Source organism: Sorex fumeus, unplaced genomic scaffold (assembly GCF_029834395.1).
Source record: "Sorex fumeus unplaced genomic scaffold, SorFum_2.1 ptg000051l, whole genome shotgun sequence".
In the NCBI taxonomy this organism is placed as follows: domain Eukaryota; kingdom Metazoa; phylum Chordata; class Mammalia; order Eulipotyphla; family Soricidae; genus Sorex; species Sorex fumeus.
In genome coordinates, this window is record NW_026606108.1 from 40,968,350 (window position 1) to 40,987,296 (window position 18,947).

The following is an 18,947-nucleotide window of genomic DNA, read 5'->3' on the forward strand; positions in this document are numbered from 1 at the left end:
GTACAAAAAATACCAACTTGGTTTATTGGATTAAAAACAGTGGTAAAATCAACATGAAGCCAAGTTAGAAAAGGACATTTTCACATCCTCCTCCAACTCTAAACCGTCCTTTGCATCGTAGGGGGCTATTAGGTGTTAGGGAGTCTGAGTCCTCTAGAACCCCTCCCTCTTCACCTGCACCGGAAGCAAGGCATGCATCAGGAAAACCCAGGAGAGGCTACCTCGGTCCTGCATCCCCTCCAACCTAGAGATCTCGGGTTGGAGGAAAGCAGGGAAGGGCACGAGAGTCAGAGAACTGGAGACTAGTTTCTAGAGCCCGCTACCCAAGATATTTTAGAGACAGCTATCCTTGTCCTCATCCAATCTCTAGTAGGTACCATTGTCGGGCCTTGAGAGGGGTGGAAAAAGTAGATGGTTCTAGAACCAGATGTGGTCTCCAAGCATGTCCCCTTTGCTAAAAGCCCTGAGAATGACTGGCCCAAGGCTGGGAGAATGACATCTTTTTCCTCCGGCCCAGGAGGTGAAAGGAATTCCTTGGGACACAGCATGCCCTGCCACTCTTAAATCTCCACGTCGCTTTCCTTGTCATTGTCATGGTCTCCATCATAGAACTCGTTGGGTGCCTCCGGCCTGCAAAACAAAGGGAGCAAGGTCAAGGTCCCACTAGCCAAGTTCCAGTCTTCTCCCACTTCAGGGATCTTTCTGGAGCCACTCCCAGGGTCCCCTGTATTAGCCCTTCTCCTACTGGAAGAGACCCGCCACTATTTGTTCATCCAATTGTGCACTCAGTGAACTGACTCAGGGACTTCCCCCATGCTGACGTTGGCAAAAACCTTAGCGATACAGCAGAGAATAAACCAGACAAGGCTTCTGCCTGTCTGCCACACTTTCCCAGTAAAGGACACTGACCATAACTAAATGAAGTAAATGAAGATGATGACCCAGGAGGGTGAAAGTGCTGTGAAAACAGTGAAACAAAAGGAGAGAGAGAGAGAGAGCTCAGGCAGGAGGGAAAGGGCAGCACTTCAGACTGGGCCTTTAAGGAAAGCTGTTTCTAAGGGGTTCAGACGTAAGTCTGAGAAGAATCTGGCAAAGATCTCAGAAAGTCCAAACTGCAAAAAACAAACTAAAAAAAAAAGTTAAAGAGTGGAAGGAGACTAATTACTTTCTTTTCTTTTTCCTTTTGGTGAAGGGGAGCCACAACTGGCAATGCTCAGGGCTTACTCCTGGCTTTGTTCAGGAATCACTCCTAGCTGTTCTCTATGGGATCCCGGACTCGAACCTGGGTCGGTTGCATGCAAGGCAAGTGCCCTCCCCACTGTCCTATCTCTGTGGCCCCGACACTGGTGCATTCTATCCCAGAGAGGACATGGAAGCGCCACGCTGCTGGGAGGATGGTATGTGGGCAAGGGCAGTGATGGGAGAGGTCAGGGATGCTGGGAAGAGCACAGAGCCTTTGAAAGCCACGGTCAGAAGCTGCGAGTCTTTTCGCGGTGGAGAGTTTAAGCAGAGGAGCAATGAGGAAGTATGAACCTACAGTGAGTGAAGGGATGTGAAGCAACAACACAGCGTCCATGAAGTACTCAAGGCTGATTTCTTTCTTTTTGTGAAAAACTACACTCTGGAAGAACATGAATACTTGGTAACTAAATCCTCGTGCTCACAGCTGATAACTGGAGGAGAATGGAGAGTCTCATCAAAGAGGACCGGGGACAGAGCTCGGCAGTAAAGCACATGCTTTGCGTGTCTCAGTTTCCAGTGAAGGCCCTATCTGCTCGGGGGAGTGATGTCTCCTTCCGGTATACCTTCAGATATCAAAGATTAAAGGTGCAGAGGCACATATTGGGCTCTCAGCCACAAGAATGGCCTTGCTGTGTGTCCTCTGGAATGCTATTGACCTCTCTGAGCTCAGATTCCTCCTCTGGTAGCTTAAGGATACCTAACAGCCACCTCACCTCTGATGGCACTAAAATGATGGCATGGTGATATGTAATATGAAGCACTTAGCAAAGCCTGGTGCTTAGCAAACCCACAGAAAGTGGTAATTCTTATTACTACTCGGCAAATGACAGGCAGACTGGAACTAGACATCCACGCCCAGACCCTCAGTGGATGTCCGACAGTGAGGTGAGGACTGGGACGGAGGCCCGAGGCTCCTGCTGGCTGTAGCCACCGAATGCTGAGAGCAAGCCTGTGTGAAAAAGCCAAACTGGGCCAAAAGAAAACAAAAGTTTTATTTTATTAATTTTTTTTGGGGGGGTCACACATAGCTGTGCTCAGAGTTTACTCCTGGCAGGTCTCAGAGGACCAGATGGGGTGCTGGCGATTGAACCTGGGTCTGCCACGTGCAAGGTAAATGCCCTCCCTGCTGTCCTATCTCTCCAGCCCCAAAAATTGTTTAAAATGGAATCCTGAGCTAGAGAGATGGCTCAAGGGCCGGAGCACCTGCCCCACACGAGGCTTCTATTCCCAGTGGCCCTGCGAGCACCACAGAGCTGGTTCACCCACAGCACTGCTGGGTGTGGCCCAGAACAAAAAGAAGAAGAGGAATCCCTGAGGCCAGATGTTCAGACACTTCCTCAATCAGGAGAATTGAGGAAGTCATTCTGAAGGAGGCGTGCAGGGGTCCCACGGTAAAGTCCAGGCCTGACCTAAATCAGAGAAGCCCACCAGCCTGCAGCAGGACCAGCTTCCATCCCGGGAGTGTGGGAGTGTTTCTGGGGGGCAGGGTTGGCCCCAGCACGTCCCCAACCCCCCACCCCGGAGCTCAGGTCTCCACTAAGCACATCAGTCCCTGCACTTCTGGGTCGCCTTTCCTTCCAGTCCTAAGAAAAGCCTGTTAGGGGATTTTTAAAAATTCTAGCCTAATCTCCCCCATCACCCCCCAACTTGCTACATCTGTACATAGTCTCAGAAAGCTGAAGACTTAAAAATAAAAAAATAATCTCCATGCAGTGACTATACCTGCAAAAACTTTACAAAGGCATCAACAAGCCTTAAGAGGGCACTATACGAGCAATGGCCTATCCTGCTCACACCTGAAGGCAGCACCATGCTACTGAGCATATATATTGGTATAGACTCGACCAGGCAATATGGCAGAAGATTTAACAAATTTCAGTGCACTCTACCTTTGACCCGGTGGAAACAATTCTAGGAATCTAACCCCACTCAAGGAGGCACGCAATAAAACATTTACGTAAGGGTATTACCATAAGAGTTATTACCACATTACCACAGTCCCAGTAATTGTGAGGGGGTGAGAAAGGGGGAAGTGATGTAAAGGCAGCCTTACATTACCACAGGTGAAATCAGAGGCTCAGAGAGGGTACATAACTTCCCTAAGGATCCACAGCAGCATAATGGATCAGAACCAGCAGATGAAGGAAGCAGATCTACATACGTGCATGAAAAAATTTGCATTTTATAACAAAAAAATCAATCAGTTGAAAGTTCTGGAGCAACAGACATAGAATGGTGTTTCCCAAAGTGGGCGATATTGCCCCCTGGGGGTGCTGGAAAGATCCAAGAGGGGTAATAGCAGTCCTGGATGCAAGTGTGGGGTGCGGGGGAACACTTTGTTCCCTGAAAAAGGGCAGAGTTCCAGGGGAGCCCTGGCTGAGTAATTTTTTTTTTTAAATCAGGGGCAGTAGGTGAAATAAATTTGGGAACCACTAATCTAATTTGTACTTTAAAAAGAAAACAAACCAAAAAAAAAAAACTCCACACAACCAACCCTGAGAATGAGCTTATCTGTGTTTGTGTTTAGATATGCATGTTGAATAACACACTTATAATCACACACACAGATAAATCTGTATTTGAAAAGATACAAACTGCACTATTTACTAAGGCTACTATGGGGAATGGGAAAGAGATTGTGTGAGAGCAAATAACATATTTTGGTTCTGTTTGAATTGTTTACAATAAATGCTACATCACTTAGGGGAAAAAAAAATGGCAGGGAGAAGGGACTGGAGTCATCTGTGAGTGAGAGCCCGGAGTAAGCCCTGAGCACTACTGGGTAGCCCCGAAACCTAAACAAAAAAACAGCAGAGTTCAGCGGGGAAGAGAGAGAGGACAGACAGAAGAGAGACAGGACAGCGGCAGACAGGGTGCTTGCCTTACTCACAGCCAGACTGGGGTCAATTCCCAGTATCCCACATGGTCCCCAACTCTGCCAGTAGTATTCCTGTATGCAGGGCCAGGCGTAACCCCTAAGCACCGATGGGTGTAGCCAACCCCCCCCGCCAAAAAAAAAACACCCCCAGAGGGCTAAAGACATAGTCTGAAAGGCTGGACAGTACGTTTGCATCCGGGTTCTACCCTGGCACCACATGGTCTCCTGAACACTAATGGAAATGGCCCCTGAGCACAGAGCTGGGAGTAGCCCCAAATACCACCAGGTATTTCCCCAACCCCACCCCTCAAAAAAGGTGTATGTCTCAGGGGTGGGAAACTGCAGGGGTAAGTGAGGGGGAACAGAGTAAGCCTTCCAATGACTCCAGTTTGCCGTGCTGGGAGTGGAAGCCAGGGCCTCCAGCCTGCAGGGATGCACTCAGCTGCTGAGCCGCCCCGAGGCCCTACTTGAACTCCCTGGACAATCCCTGCTGTCAAGCGGCCCCCAGACCTGCTATAGTTCTCCTCGGGACCCCTCTCCTCAGCGTCGGCCTCATCAGTCCTTTCGTAGGTCAGCAGATCCGCGGGCACGTCGTGGATCTGGACACTGGGCGCGTGGTTCAGCATCTTCAGGTTCTCAAAGATTGTCTGGCGGATCTGGTCCAAATACTGGTTGGGGAGGACAGAGGAAGAGAGGGAGAAAGGGAAAGAGGGATAGAGGGGGGGGGAGGAGAGGGAGGGGAAGGAGAGAGGGAGAGAGGAGGAGATAAAGAGGGAGAGAGAGGGAGAGAAAGAGAAAGGGGGGAAGAGAGAGAGAAGAGGAAAGAGAAAGAGAGGGCGAAAAGGGAAGAGAGAAAAGTAGAGAGGAAGAGGGAGAGGAGAGAAAGAGAAGAAGGAAGGAGAGAAAGAAAGGGAGAAAGGGGGAGAGAAAGTGGGGGAAAGGGAAAGAAGGAGAGAGGAAGAGAGAGAAAGGTAGAAAGAGGGAGAGAGAAGCAGGGATAGAGGGGGAAACGGGGGGGAGAGAGGGAGAGAGAAAGATGGAGAGAGAAAGAGGGAGGGAGGGAGGGAGGGGGAGAGAAGTAGAGAGGGATAGGGAGAGAGGGGGAGAGAGGAGGGAAAGAAAGGAGAGAGAGAGAGAGAGAGAGAGAGAGAAAGGGATGAAGGAGTGAGGAGAGTGTGAGCAGCTCCCAGACTCACAGGGCACCCGCTCTTCAGCTGTCAGTCACCCCAACTCTCGTGGGTGTTACCCCAATGGGAATTCTAGCTAGAGTCCCCATGGTGAGACCTGCCCTTCCCCTGAACCCCAGCCGCCTCTCCTGCAACCTGGGCTGCCTCACAGCTGAGAAGGGTAAGAGTTTTCTCCCTCCCCTGGTCTCTCCCCTTCCTGCCGCCTTCTAGGCCAGCCTGGGGCCCGTCCCCCCACTGCTGCTGACCTGGCGCGAGTTCTGGTTCTCGATGCGGGTGCTGACATCCGGATGGAGCGTGAAGTCCGGCGCAAAGTACTCAAAGTATTCTTCGGGGAGATTGGAAGGAGGGCTCAGACGGGAAGTGGGTCCAGCGATTTCTCACTCTCTTTCCTTCCTGTCTCAATAGCCCTTTGTGCCCCACCCCCCCGCAACCCCCTTTCCCTGCCCTGAGCCCAAGGTTCGTTTGCAGAGCCTTGAAGGCGTGAGAAGGTCCCTGGCTGGTCCTGCGGGAACGGTCCTCCTGTGGGCAGGGGTCACACGGGTGTCACTCACCACTATAGGGGAGCTCTTCACTGATGGCTTCTTCTACCAGCAGCGATGTCTCGTATGTCCTGAAACCGTCCAGAGAGGGAGTAGGCTGAGCAGGGGGAACGAGGGCCCCTGGGTGCATCCCTGAGGGAGTCCCAAGTTCCCACAGGGAGGGGGCGGGCGTCAGGGAACACCTCACCAGCAGCGCGCCACATTCCGGACAGTATAGCCGCCACCGCCGAGCACCAGCAGGGGGATGTTGAAGCTCTTCACATATTCCACACACTCCCTGCGAACAAGGACCAGGGGGACGGGCAGAGAAAGTCACCGAAGGCCGAAGCTTAAACTCTCAGCACAGCCCTCGAGGCAGCAGAAGGCCAGGCCAAACATTCCCGACCTTTATTGGGGCATGAAATCCAGGGAGTCTCAGCCTTGAGCCATGCAGACTTCACTCAGATGCTGGATCTCAGTGAAAACGCTTTGCCTTGCATGTCTGTTTTGTGTAGGAGCCACACCTGGCTGTGCTTAAGGTCTACTCCTGGCTCTGTGCCCAGGGGTCACTCTTGGAGATGGTGGGGGAGCCACAGGTGGTGCCAAGGCTTGAATCCGGGTCGACTGCATGTAAGGCAAGAGCCTCAATCCCTGTCTTGGCCCCTCAACACATTTTTCAAATGAAGCACACCCAACTCCATGTAACTCTGCACCCATCCCAGTACTCCATCTTCGGAGCCAGACATGCTCTCATCTCTGCACCACCACGTCTGGTCAGCCCCGAGACTCTGGAACAGAAGTGCCATCGCCAGCCCTTCACTTTAGCTTGGCACCACGCTTTCCACCTGGACACCACCGTTCCTTGCTGCTGCTCCCACCTCCACTCCTCCCTCCACCCAGCCCAAACCTTCCTCCATGCAGAGAGTCGGAGCGGGCACTGAAACACGAGCTGGATCGTGTGCCAGTCCCCTGGCTGCTCACCGAGTCTGAGAGCACCCCACTTTTTTTCTTTTTTTTTTTTTTTTTGCGTTTTGGGTCACACCCAGCATTGCACAGGGGTTACTCCTGGCTCATTCACTCAGGAATTACTCCTGGTGGTGCTCGGGGGACCATATGGAATGCTGGGAATCGAACCTGGGTTGGCTGTGTGCAAGGCAAACGCCCTACACGCTGTGCTATCGCTCCAGCCTGCACCCTGCCTTCTCAGCGGAGCCTGGAGCCAAACTGTGCCACTCCAAAGCGCCAGCCTGTGCCTCTCTGACTGGTTCCACCTCATCTCTGTGGCTCCTGCTCTCCACCTGTGCGTGGCACTTCCACAGCTAGGGAGAGACTCTGCTTTGCTTCCCTTCGGGCTCACGCCTCTCCACCTCCAGGACCCCCGCGGCAAATTTCACCCCCATCCGAAGATCCCTTCCAAATCCTGCTGTGTGCAGGCACATGCCCCCCAGGTACCCTGTGACTTAGCTTTCTGTCCTGATCCTTCCTGAGCTTCCTACGCCTTACCCTGTCAGCACGGGGATTCCCGTGAGAAATCTCTCCACTGCACACTCCGTGGAGTTTCCGAGTGAAAGCCCCCCCATCCCACCCCAAGTCCTAGTACAGTGCCTGGAATGTAGGTAAGTGTTTAGTAAAAAACACCTAGAATGAATGAGTTGAAAATCCCTGGCTCAGAAGAGTTTCTGGCTCAAGTACAATTTGTGGCTATTATACAGTTACAGTTGACTGGTACTCATCTCTTGGGCGGCTTTGTCGTAGCCAACTTTGGTTCTGAATAAGAGGTGAGACCCAACACTGATAACGCCCACTCTGTGTCCTGAGGCCCAAGGCCCCCTGCAAGCCCAGGGATATCGAAGACGGCAGGTCTCACCCGTGTCCTCGGATGCTGAGGTTGAAGCAGCCCAAGCGATCACAGCCCAGAGAGTCAGCTCCACACTGCAAAGGCAAGAGCCCCAGTGGCTGAGCCAGTGGCTGAGTGCCAAGGGGCACTCGCTTCCCACGCCCTCCAGCCTCCGAAGACCCTGCACCCCACCCCGCCCACCTACTCCCACCCCGAGCCAGCCCAGAGGGGGCAGCCACAGGCTTACCTGCAGCACAATGCACGTGGGTTGGTAGAAGTCCACCACCTGGTTGATCACTGGCTGGAAAAGGTGCTTGTAACCTGGGAGAGGGCCAAAGGTGGGCACCTGGCACCCCAAGGGGATGGGGAGACAGGGAACAAAAGGTAAAAAGGGGTTGAGAGAGCAGATCACTGAGGAAAAGGGCAGCCCAGAGAATCAAGTCCTGGGTTCAGAACCTCCCAAGCGTCCCTGGCCCCTACGAGGGGCTGAGTGGAGCTACTGATGGACCCTTTTCCACTAACATGCACACACACACAGCGCTGGGCTGCACATAACTTCAAGGGGCATCACGGTCCCTCGGGTCATTCATCTGGCACATGAGTAGATGATGCCAGGCAGAGGAGATCAAGGACAGAAGGCAGAGGCCAAGCAAGCAGGAAGATGAGGGAGACGAGGGAGAGCACTTACTCTGGTCATCGATGCCATCCCGCAGGGGCACGTTGAGGCAGTAGTACCGGCCACTCTCTGCTCCTACCTCATACATGTCACCTGGATGGAGGTGGGGGTGTGGGTGGAGCCACACAGGGGGCGCCACAGGCAGCTATTTCAGCTCCAGCTGAGGACCTCTTACTTGTAACCCACCTCTGGCATACGTTCATTCAACCCCCCACTTTCCGAGGTCCTACTGTGTTCTCGTCACTGGGGACCCACCAGTAAAGAGAAATAGTGAAATCAACATGTAAACGTCATCTGCGTTCATTCAATTAATGAATAAAGTTGTGGAGTCGGGCCTGATGAGGAGGAAGGCAGAATATAAAACACATATGGGTCCAAAGTCACAGTACAGAGGGCAGGCCATGTGCCCCTATAGGAGGCTGACCCGGGTTCCATCTCCAGCATCCCACATGGTCCCCCATGCCCGCCAGGAATAATTCCTTAGTGCAGAGCCAGGAGTAACTTCTGAGTATTATCGCCAGGTGTGGCCCCAAAACAAACAGAAAAAGAAACCGAACCAAACCACACCAAAACATCTGAGCAGATAAAAGGCCACAATAAATACCGAGAGGAAGCACCCTGAGTGAGTCATGGGGGAGGTGGCAAGGCGAGGTGCCCTCTGAGCCGGGAGCTGAGGAGTGCAGAGGGGACAGTCAATGGGACCCCATACCTGTGCCAGGGAAGAAGTAGTTTCCGTATTTGTGGAAGGACACGGTCATGACCCGGTCGGTGAGATAAAAGGCTTCCTGGACCCCGTCCCCGTGGTGGATGTCGATGTCAATGTAGAGCACCCGTGGGTGGTACCTGGGTTGAGGGCAGAGGTGAAGCCCCAAAGGAAACCATCCGATCCATACCCTCCCCCATCCCAGTGCCTGGCTGGCTCTGCCCAGCTCAGCCCAGCTGGACCCCAGAAACCTGACACCACCACTAGGCCCCAAGGGCGGCCCTGGGGCTCCAGCCTGGAGACCAGGGAAGAGGGAGGCTGAAATGTGAGCAGCTGGGACACAGGAAGAGGCAGACTGAGCAAAACATCCAGAAGGCAAGAGAAGCTGGGGGTGGGGGGTCAGGGGGTCATGGCAAGGGCAGCCTAGACTCCTAAATCCATCCCCCCTCCCCCACCATGGCCTCCTCCTGGGTACTTACTTGAGCAGTTCCAGGATGCCAATCACAATGTCATTGACATAGCAGAAACCAGAGGCCTAGGGCGAGGCATCCTCTTAGCGACAGGCAGGCACACTCCCTCAGCCTCTGCACAGGGAGGGCTACCCTCACCCACCTACTCTCAGCCTCCGCCTCCCCCAGGCCCCTTGGTACTCACCTCAAACTTCTTGGCATGGTGCAGCCCCCCAGCCCAATTAATGGCAATATCACAGATCTGGAAGACAAAGCCCCACTTCACAGTCCACCCCCCCTGCCCAGCCCCAGCAGAAGCTGGGGTCAGGGGTGAGGCTGTGAGGGTGAGGGTCAGACCCAGGGCTGGAGGTCACCTTGTTGTTCAGCTGTGTGGCTCCTTGCAGGGAGGCGCCGGTATAACGGGAGCAGAACTCGAAGAGGCCGGGGAACACGGGGCTGTGGGGGCAGAACAGCGCAATGGAACCCTCCAGCTTTGGACAGCTCCCCCGCTCCCCGCCCTCCCGGGCACGCCAGCTATCTGCCAGTTACTACACAAATATCCTGGCCAAGCCGCGTGGCTGGCCCTGGAGAGCAGAGACACCCTCCACCACCAGGCAGCAGGCAGCTTCCCGGGACCTAAGTTCAGCAAGAATAGGAGCTCTGGTTTCCCTTTCTCTTGGGACGCCTGGCAGTGCTTGCGGGAATCCTGTGGTGCCCGGGCTCAAACCAGGGCCTGTTGGTTGCAAAGCCCTGCATGCATTCTGCTGCTGAGCTATGTCTCCAGACTCAGCTCTGGTTCTTTCTTTTCTTCCTTTTTTTGTTTTTTTTTTTTTTTTTTGCTTTTGGGGCAGTGCTCAGGGCTTACTCCCATCTCTGCATTCAGAGTGATCATATGTGGTACTCAGGTTCAATCCCCTGTGAGCCGAATGCAAGGCAAACACACTGCCCACTGTACCATCTGTCTGATTCCTTTTTTTTTTTCAAGTCTCTTCTATGTGCATTACGTATGTGTCCCACACGATATTCAATGATGTTCTTTAAATCATACATTTTTAAAGAAGAGTTGTAGTCCTAGTTACATGAAATAGCAATGCTAATGAGATAACCCACAGAAAGAATTTAACCATGTGTGCTCAAATACTTCTTTAAAATATCCAGCACCACCACCACTGATCCCTCTCTCCTTTTGTTCTCTCTCTCCTTTTGGGTGCTGTGGTTTGCAAAAGAGGCACTGAGTGGCAATCATGTTCGATCTATAGTCTACTTTCAGCATGCATCTCCCATCCTGGGTGGGTGGAGAATGGGCACTGGTGGAGGGATGGTTACTTGATCATTGTATAACTGAAACCCAAGCACAAAAATTTGTAAGTCTACAACTGTACCTCATGGTGTTTCACTGATAAAAATTTAAAAATAAATAAATATAATAAAATATCCAGCACCACAAAACAATAACAACAACAACAACAAAACCAACAAACAAAATAAGAAATCCAGGCCAGGGAGATAGTTCTTCAAAGGACTGGAGTGCATGCTCCACATGTGGGAGCCCTAGGCTGATCCCCAAGTTCGCCAGAAGTGATCCCTGAGCAATGAGCCAGGAGTAGCCTGGGAACAACTCCAGGTGTAACCCTAGAACAAAATAAATTGGTGGGACAGGAAAGATAGGACAGTGGTTAGGCTTTGGCCTACCACTAGGCCAACCTGGATTTGATCCCCAGCCTCCCATGTAATCCCTCAAGCCCCCCAAAGAGTGATCCCTGAGTGCAGAGCTGGGAGGAAGCCTGGATAAAATAGTACCTGATACATAGTAGGCATTACTTTAAGTAGTTACAAATGATGCATAACATATTAGTATTATTACTATGGAACCCCAAAGATAAAAGAAGCGGCAGCTACAGGTATTCTGAGTGGGAGCACTGGGGAGAGGGATTTGTAAGTGGAAGGGATTGGTCTGGGGCTGCCTTTCTTTTCTGCAGGCTCCCTTCTTCCCTGCCCTTCCCTCCATGACTACTGCTGCTATGATGACAGGAAATGTCACACATGGTTGCAGGGCTGCATGCCGGCTTTGGTGTTCCCTGGAGGGGCTTCTACTTCAGCTGAGCATGTGTACTCACCGGGGGTCACACTCTGTGGTATTCACAAACATGCTGGCTATACCTACCACTCACTGAGGGGTAGGGGGTCCCTGGAGTGTTGACACACCTCCTGGCCACAGGCTGCCCTCCTGACCACCTGTTTGCACATCCACTTTAGTTGTGGTGCTCACCAGGTCCCACACTTTAGGGGTGGTGCCTGTACCTGCCTACCCGGGTATAGAGAGGCTGCCTGCTTTGAGGATGGCACCGGGGACTGAGCTCACAGCCTCACACTGATGAGGCAGATGCTTTTGCCACTGAGCCATTTCCACAGGACCCCTGGGAACACCTCCCCCACACCCTCATTAAAAGCCTCATAGTATAATTCAGTTTTCTATATTGGATTACTTTGAAAACCATAAGAAATTAATTTAAAAGGGAAAAAAAAGGGGAGAAGGAGAATTTCTGACTCTATTCTGGAACACAGATTACGTCGGATGGTTGGAATGGGGCTGTGAGAAGTCCCTAACTGATGAAGAGCATTTACAGGCCTCCAGCTGTGGCCTGAGGGCTGACTTGGCATTCCCGGACCTATAAAGTGAACTCAGAAATAGCAGCAGCAGCAATAACAAAACATCAAGAAACCTCCCAAGACAGCATGTGATCGAACACCAAACTGGCGGAACAGCCTGTGCAGGACAGACTTCTGCAGCTGGGGAGGTCAAGAAAGGCCTCGTGGAGGCTGGGAAGGCCTTGGAGAAGCTGAACGGACAGCAAAGGCTATTTGCAGAAGGCACCCTAGGTCCCAGGGGCGTGGGGCTAGGTCAGGAAAATGCTCAACCAGGCTAAGGAAAGGGTTTCTCTACCCTGGCCAGGTCACCTGTCTGGGTACAACCTTTCAAGGTAAGAGACTGGTGTAGTGTAGGATAACATTGGTTTGTCCTTTCTCCCCTGCCACAGGGAGCTTAGGTTTATCGGGTTCCACCCATCACAGTGCTCCCAAGTCACTCCCTTTCCTCTGTTTATCTGTAAACTCTTCTCTGTCTCTATTCCCCAGCAAATTAATCACCTTTTTCCCTAGTCAGATTCTGTAAGATCAGATCCTTTTAGCACACTGAATTTGAATTGTAAGTTAAATATTGCTTTTCTCTGTCTTTTACATAGTTTACCTTAAAGCAATGTCCTTTCTGTATGGACACAGGAAGACAGTTAATATTATGCTTTGTAACTTGGAAGTTGATTGACTCTGAGTAATACTTACTCCTGGGCCTCTGCTTTCTTGACTCAATTGCCCTTAGTTCCTAGCACCTCAAAAGCAGGGTCCCAACAAGGGAGTGAATGGACCCAGGGCAAGCTGTGAGCTACCCTGGCATCGAAATGGGCCAGGCCAAAGCGCTGACTATAAGTTGAGTGCATGATCATGGGAAAAGTGCTGTCATAATCAAAAGTAACAATGAGACTAGGATCCTGCTGGGGTTAGGAAGACTAACCTGGCCTGAGGACTGCGGAATATATAGTGAGATATCCTCAGGAAGAACCAAACTATAAGTTTAGATCTCTTACTGTGCTCATACAGAATGACATTCCTAGAAATATTAGAAGTAGATTTACTACAACTATTTAAGTGGATTACTAGCTGAGGAGTTACTAGCTGAGGAAAGAACACACCCTCCTTGGGATCCCACCCTTGAGCAGATCTCCTAGTAATCTGGAGTAATCTCTTTAGATGAGATTTTAACCTTGAGTTAATCTCCCGATTTTTACCTCTCTTTGGTTTTACCTCTTTGTTGATTTGTTAGTGTTCAACCCACCTTTGTATCACCACCCTACGTGATTGCTATATAAAGAAGACTATAAGAAGACCATAAGACCCGGAGGGGGCTCTAGCTCCAGAGGACAGAGTCAGAAGTGTGTGTGTGTGTGTGTGGAAAGAGAGAGAGAGAGAGAGAGAGAGAGAGAGAGAGAGAGAGAGAGAGAGAGAGAGAGAGAGAACAGAAGGGGAGTGAAGACTGGAATAAACTACAGTTGATAGCGACCTGCCTGGCCCTCATTCCTTCCATCACCTAGCTATTGCCTTTGGCCTCCCCAGGGTGGGGAAGCGGCCCAAGACCACCAAACGCAGGCAGCAAGAAAGATAGAACACTGCCGGCCTTTTAAAAACACACATCTGGCATTCCTTTTGAAAACACACAGTGTAGTATTTTAAACCCTGGGGCAGGGAGCAGCAGTCCAGCAGATAAGGCACTGGTCTTGCACACCGCCGCCAACCTGGGTTCAATCCCCAGCATCTCACATGGTCCCCTGAGTACCACTAGGACTGATTCCTGAGTACAGAGCCAAGAGAAACCCCTGAGCATTGCCGGGTGTGGCCCAAAACCAAACAAAAAAAAGAATTTTAAAACCTGGGCTCCTGGTGGGAAAATGGCTCAGTGGTAGAACACATAATGCAGGTCTGGCATGTATGAGGCCTGTGTGTATATGTTCAAGACCAACAGCAGCCAAAAACATTAATAAGAACCTGGTTTTTGGATGTGAATCCCATCTTTACTGATCAGTCATGGGACTCAGGTAGAGTTACTCCCATCACTTCAATCTTCATTTCTCTTACATCAGAAAAAAGACTATTATAGTTCAGAACTGGTGTGAGAATGAAGTGAATACACCAGCAATCTCAGCATTGCCTCACTAGCACTCAACAAACAGAAGCATTAGCAGGAAACACTCCAGGTTCAATAAGCTACTTCTCCAAGAAATTAATTCAAAGGTGGAAAAAAACGTTCCAGATTACAAATCAAGAAACACATCATCTTGGGTCAAAGAAACACTACAGGGAGTTAAGGTGTTTGTCTGCCATGCTGTTCACCCCAGTTCAATGCCTGGCACCACGTGTGGTCCCACCAAGCATTGCCAGAAGGGACTTCTGAGCACAAATCGAGGAATACCCCCTGGGCACTGCCAAGTGTGGCCCACAAACCTCTTCACCACTGCCCAGAAAAAAAAAAAAAAAGAAGAAGAAGAAGAACTATAGTGACTGGGGTTGGGGAGATGGCTCAGAGTTGGAATACACACTTAGCAAGCAGGTTTGATCCCCAGCCACTGCCAGGTATGGCCACCCCAAAAACTAAGAGATGCATCAACCAAATGCAATGTGTGGACCTTGTTCAGATTCCAGTTTAAATCAAGTGCAAGAATTTTTTTAAAATGTGAGACAACTGGATAAACATGCCTAATAAAGGGGCTGGGCGGGGGGAGTGTTCAAGGAGCTAGAGAAGAAGCTCTGCATGTGGGAGTCCTGGGCTCCATTTCACCCTTAGCTCCAAGGTAGTGAACCGGACAAACAAAAGCTCTGAAACACATAACTGAGTAAAAGGAGGGGCTGGAGAGATAAGACACCTGCCACAAGTGAGCCCTGAGCCCTGAGCATTGCTGAGCGTGTCCCCTATCCCCAAAGAAAATGAAAAAGGGGTCAGAGAGATAGTACAGTGAGTGGGTAAGGTACTTGCTCAACACAAGGCTGACCCAGGTTCCATCCCTGGCACAGCAGAGGACCTCCCAAGCACTGCCAGGAGTGATCCCTGAGTGCACAGCAGGAGTAAGCCCTGAGCATCACTAAGAGAGGCCACCCCACCAGGCCTAACAATCAGTAAGAGACATCTGTTTGGGTCACTATATTTCCACAGATGCACACCAGAATTGTGAGCAAAGAATAGTGGGGGGCAGAGAGGTAGTACGGCGGGCAAGGCACTTGCTCTGCATGTAGTCAACCCAGTTTAATCCCCAGCACCTCATACGGTACCCCAAGCATAGAACCAGGAATAAGCCCTGAGCACAGGTGGGTGTGGCTCAAAACCAAGACAAAACAAACAAAAATTATGTTGTAGCTGTCTGCTTCCCCCCCCAAAGGGCCTAACTCAGGTGTTTTGTTTAATTTGATACAAGCTCAATATAAATCTGAAAAATGGCTCTTTGGCTTTTTAAAAACACTTCAGTGATTTCCCTCTATTCCAGTAGTAAAGGTTGTTTACTTTGAAAAATCACTTTCCATAATTTGCAGTCAGCCGTTTTTTGTTCATCAAATGAGTCATTCTCTACCCTACCACAAAACCTTAGTACATGTTGTCCTTACTGCCCATTACATTCCGCCTCTCATCCTCCATCCTCCCAGCCACCTTTCACCTAATTTCCTACTACTCCTTCAGATTTCAGCTCAATCTTCATTACTTCCTCTAGGAAGCCCCCACAGATCAGTCCACTCCCCAGGAGATCATTCTCCCCCACAGATCCCTCATTGTTAGACTTGGCTCTCTCTTTCACCAGGATTGTGCATGATTAGAATATTCAAATTGAGGGTTTGGGACCAGAAAGAGGCTCAGTGGCCTAAAGAACTCACTGAGTTCAAACCACTGTGTCACGTCCATATATGCTGAGCTGATGACAGTATGGCTGCTGATTCCCATGAGAGGCTGGGAGTTCAAACCCTGGGGTCATGCCTGCAAGCACTGAGACCGTCCTGACAGCTCTGATCAAAGGCTCAGTGGTTCAGGAAGCACCCAGGACAAATACAAGGCTCTGCACTCAATCCCTGAATTAAGGGCATCCTTGTCTGTATCCCCAGAGAGGAAAAATTTAAATAAGTAAATAAATAAGATTGGGTAATTTGGAGCTGGAGAACTAGTATAGGAGTTAAGGTACTTGCTTCCTGCATAAAGCCCCCCCAAGTTTAATCTCCAGAACTGCCTTGGGTCCCCTGAACATTCCCTCCCAGAAGCGATCCTGAGCACAGAGCTAGGAGTAAGCCCTAAGCAGTGCTGGGTGAGGCTCAAAAACAAAAACAAAAATATGTTTATTGGGGCTGGAGTGATAGTACAGCAGGTAGGGCGTTTGCCTTGCACGCGGCCAACCAGGGTTCGATACCCAGCATCCCATATGGTCCCCCAAGCACTGCCAAGAGTAATTCCTAAGTGCATGAGCCAGGAGTAACCCCTGTGCATTGCCGGGTATGACCCAAAATGCAAAAAAAAAAAAAAAAAAAAAGGTTGTAGGATTACTGTTTATCACTGCATCCCCAGCATTCTGCACAGGACCTGGCCTAAAGAGATGATGAACAATAAGTATCTGTTGAGTAACCAGAGTAAACGACAAATGGGTCTCCATGTTCTATCATCCCATGCTGCCACGAGAAGGCCTTCAGATATCCCCACATGCCAGAATCACAAGCCCCAGACTCCCTCACCAGTCATCGCCCACGTTGAAGGCATTGAGGCTCTTGGTGAAACCTTGCATATTGGTGGGGCTGACTCTCTGCAGGAAGTCGATGTAGTCCTCGGAGTGGAAGCGGCACATGTCATGCTGAGAAGCCTGGTATGGCTTGAAGACCTTGAGATGGAAACACAAGATGAACCCAGGCAGTGCCAGTCCCGCTTAGGGGGCTAAGACCACCACACTTCACTCCTCTCTTTCACCAAATCATTTATGCAAACCCTCACCTTTCAAACCATGTTTTCCTGTGAGGCAGAAGGCAGTGAAAAGTGGCTCAATTTTCCAGAGAGCTAGCGTGACCAAATCCCCAAAGACCACTGAGTCTGTCACCTTCCCATCACCAGACCAGCCCTTCTAATTCTCAACTCTGAAGCCTGATCCACCTGCTCTGTCTCTGAGCTCCTGATTCTCTCCTTTCTCATTCTCTCTTCCCCAGGCCCTCTCTGTCCCCTTCTGAGTTCTTCTCTTGGAGAATTCTGAATGACAACATTTTAATTCAAACCCAAAGTGCAAAGGGCTGGTGCTCATGTCTTATATGCGCAAGGCACCAAGTTAGATCCCTGTTGCTGCATGGTCCCTCCTGTACCCCCAACAGCATAGAGTGCAGCCCTGGTAGTCCCCAGCATGATCAGTGAATCACAATCAGGCTCACATCTCCAGGCCAAGTACCCTGGGAGTGGCCCCAGGACCCTGAACATTGCAGAGGAGGGGAACAGAAGGAAGGAAGAGAGAGAGGGAGAGAGAGAGAGAGAGAGAGAGAGAGAGAGAGAGAGAGAGAGAAAGGCGGGCTGGAGCAATGATAGCACAGTGGGTAGGGCATTTGCCTTGCATGCGGCTAACCCGGGTTCGATTCCCAGCATCCCATATGGTCCCCTGAGCACTGCCAGGAATAATTCCTGAGTGCAGAGCCAGGAGTAACCCCTGTGCATCACCGAGTGTGACCCAAAATGCCAAAAAAAAAAAAAAAGAAAGAATGACTGATTTCAAAGTAATAAACAAGAGTTGGGTTAGGGTTACTTTTAAGGGGTTCACACACTTACCTAAAATTTAGACAAGAACATGAAGCTTTTTTCTCCCCAAGAAAGGCACATAGTTACACACCAAGAAACAATTTTCAGAGATTCACAGATTCATGCACTTTTCTCACCTTCATTTTTTTTATTACCCATTCACTCTACTTTTCTACTATCATTCACCTGAGCACAAGCAGTGGTCGATGATTCCTACTGCAACAGGTAAGGGCTAAGCTTCACTGTTATAATCACACACGACAACGACAGACAGAGTCCAAGCTGGGGACTACTGACAGACCACAGGAGTGTAAGAGGGAGAGGAGGGCTGGGGAGGTACTAAGAAAAAAAATGTACAGAGGTGATCTAGGCTGAAAAGGGAATACCAGGGACAGTTCCTGCTTTCCCATGCACACACATACAGTACACACAGAGCTGCGGAGTCTTCACTGAACTCAGAGATGCAGAGGAAAACCTGCATCTAACTCTAGGTCAACGGCTGGTCCACCTACGGACCAGTGGCTGTCCTCAGGTGAAAATTAAGTCTGTGGACGCTCTCACCAACACTAGCCTGTGTGGTGTGCTTCTAATTCTTTCCATCTATCCTCCCCCACTCCAGGGGCTGGTCACTGTTGCATTCCGTGCTGGCTACCCAGCCCTAAGGCCGCAGCTTGCTTCCACCCTCTATTCTCAGTAAAGACGCCGGGACTCACGATCATCTTCTTATAGAGCCCGTAGTGCAACACCAAACTATGGGTCAATGCCAAGCGATGGGGCTTCATGGGGTGCCCGGCCCCTGTGGGTGGGAGAAGAGAGTCCGTCAGTTCCCACGCCTGGCGTGGTAGCCCCCCGCCTGGAAACCTCCGCGTTCTGCAACTTCAGCGTCCCCAAACCTTTCGCGGGAAGCCCCGTTTCCTCACCGTAGTGGAAATTGCCCACGTCTGGATCGTAGAAATAGGCCACGGTCTTGGCCATGGTGCCGGCGGGAGCAGGCCCCGTGCCTCCGCCGCCCGCCCGGCCACCCGCCCCACTCCCAGCCGTGCGTGCTACGTCAGCACGTACCGGGCCTCTGCGGAATCGGGGCCCAGGCCACGCCCCAGTCGCACTCAG

General features: G+C 50.9%; 1 protein-coding gene across 1 annotated transcript; it reads right to left on the reverse strand.

Moving 5' to 3' along the window:
• Window position 1: 1 nt before the first annotated feature.
• On the reverse strand, window positions 2-18,900 carry HDAC3 (histone deacetylase 3). The gene is made up of 15 exons (XM_056124403.1): window positions 18,758-18,900; window positions 18,551-18,633; window positions 16,802-16,944; window positions 9,865-9,946; window positions 9,696-9,752; window positions 9,521-9,576; window positions 9,048-9,181; window positions 8,351-8,431; window positions 7,910-7,983; window positions 7,693-7,757; window positions 6,034-6,123; window positions 5,859-5,917; window positions 5,553-5,632; window positions 4,631-4,788; window positions 2-630 (listed from the first exon to the last, which is right to left on the reverse strand). The coding sequence occupies exons 1-15, from the start codon at window positions 18,810-18,812 to the stop codon at window positions 561-563; spliced, it is 1,287 nt and encodes a 428-aa protein (XP_055980378.1). The 5' UTR covers window positions 18,813-18,900; the 3' UTR covers window positions 2-560.
• Window positions 18,901-18,947: the final 47 nt, after the last annotated feature.

Coding starts and splice junctions, on each gene's coding strand:
- HDAC3 (XM_056124403.1), bottom strand. CDS start 18,812: ATGGCCAAGACCGTGGCCTATTTCTACGATCCAGACGTGGGCAATTTC. Junction 9,753..9,864: donor CCACACAGCTGAACAACAAG/GTGACCTCCAGC, acceptor TTTGTCTTCCAG/ATCTGTGATATTGCCATTAA. Junction 5,918..6,033: donor CGGAATGTGGCGCGCTGCTG/GTGAGGTGTTCC, acceptor GGACGGTTTCAG/GACATACGAGACATCGCTGC.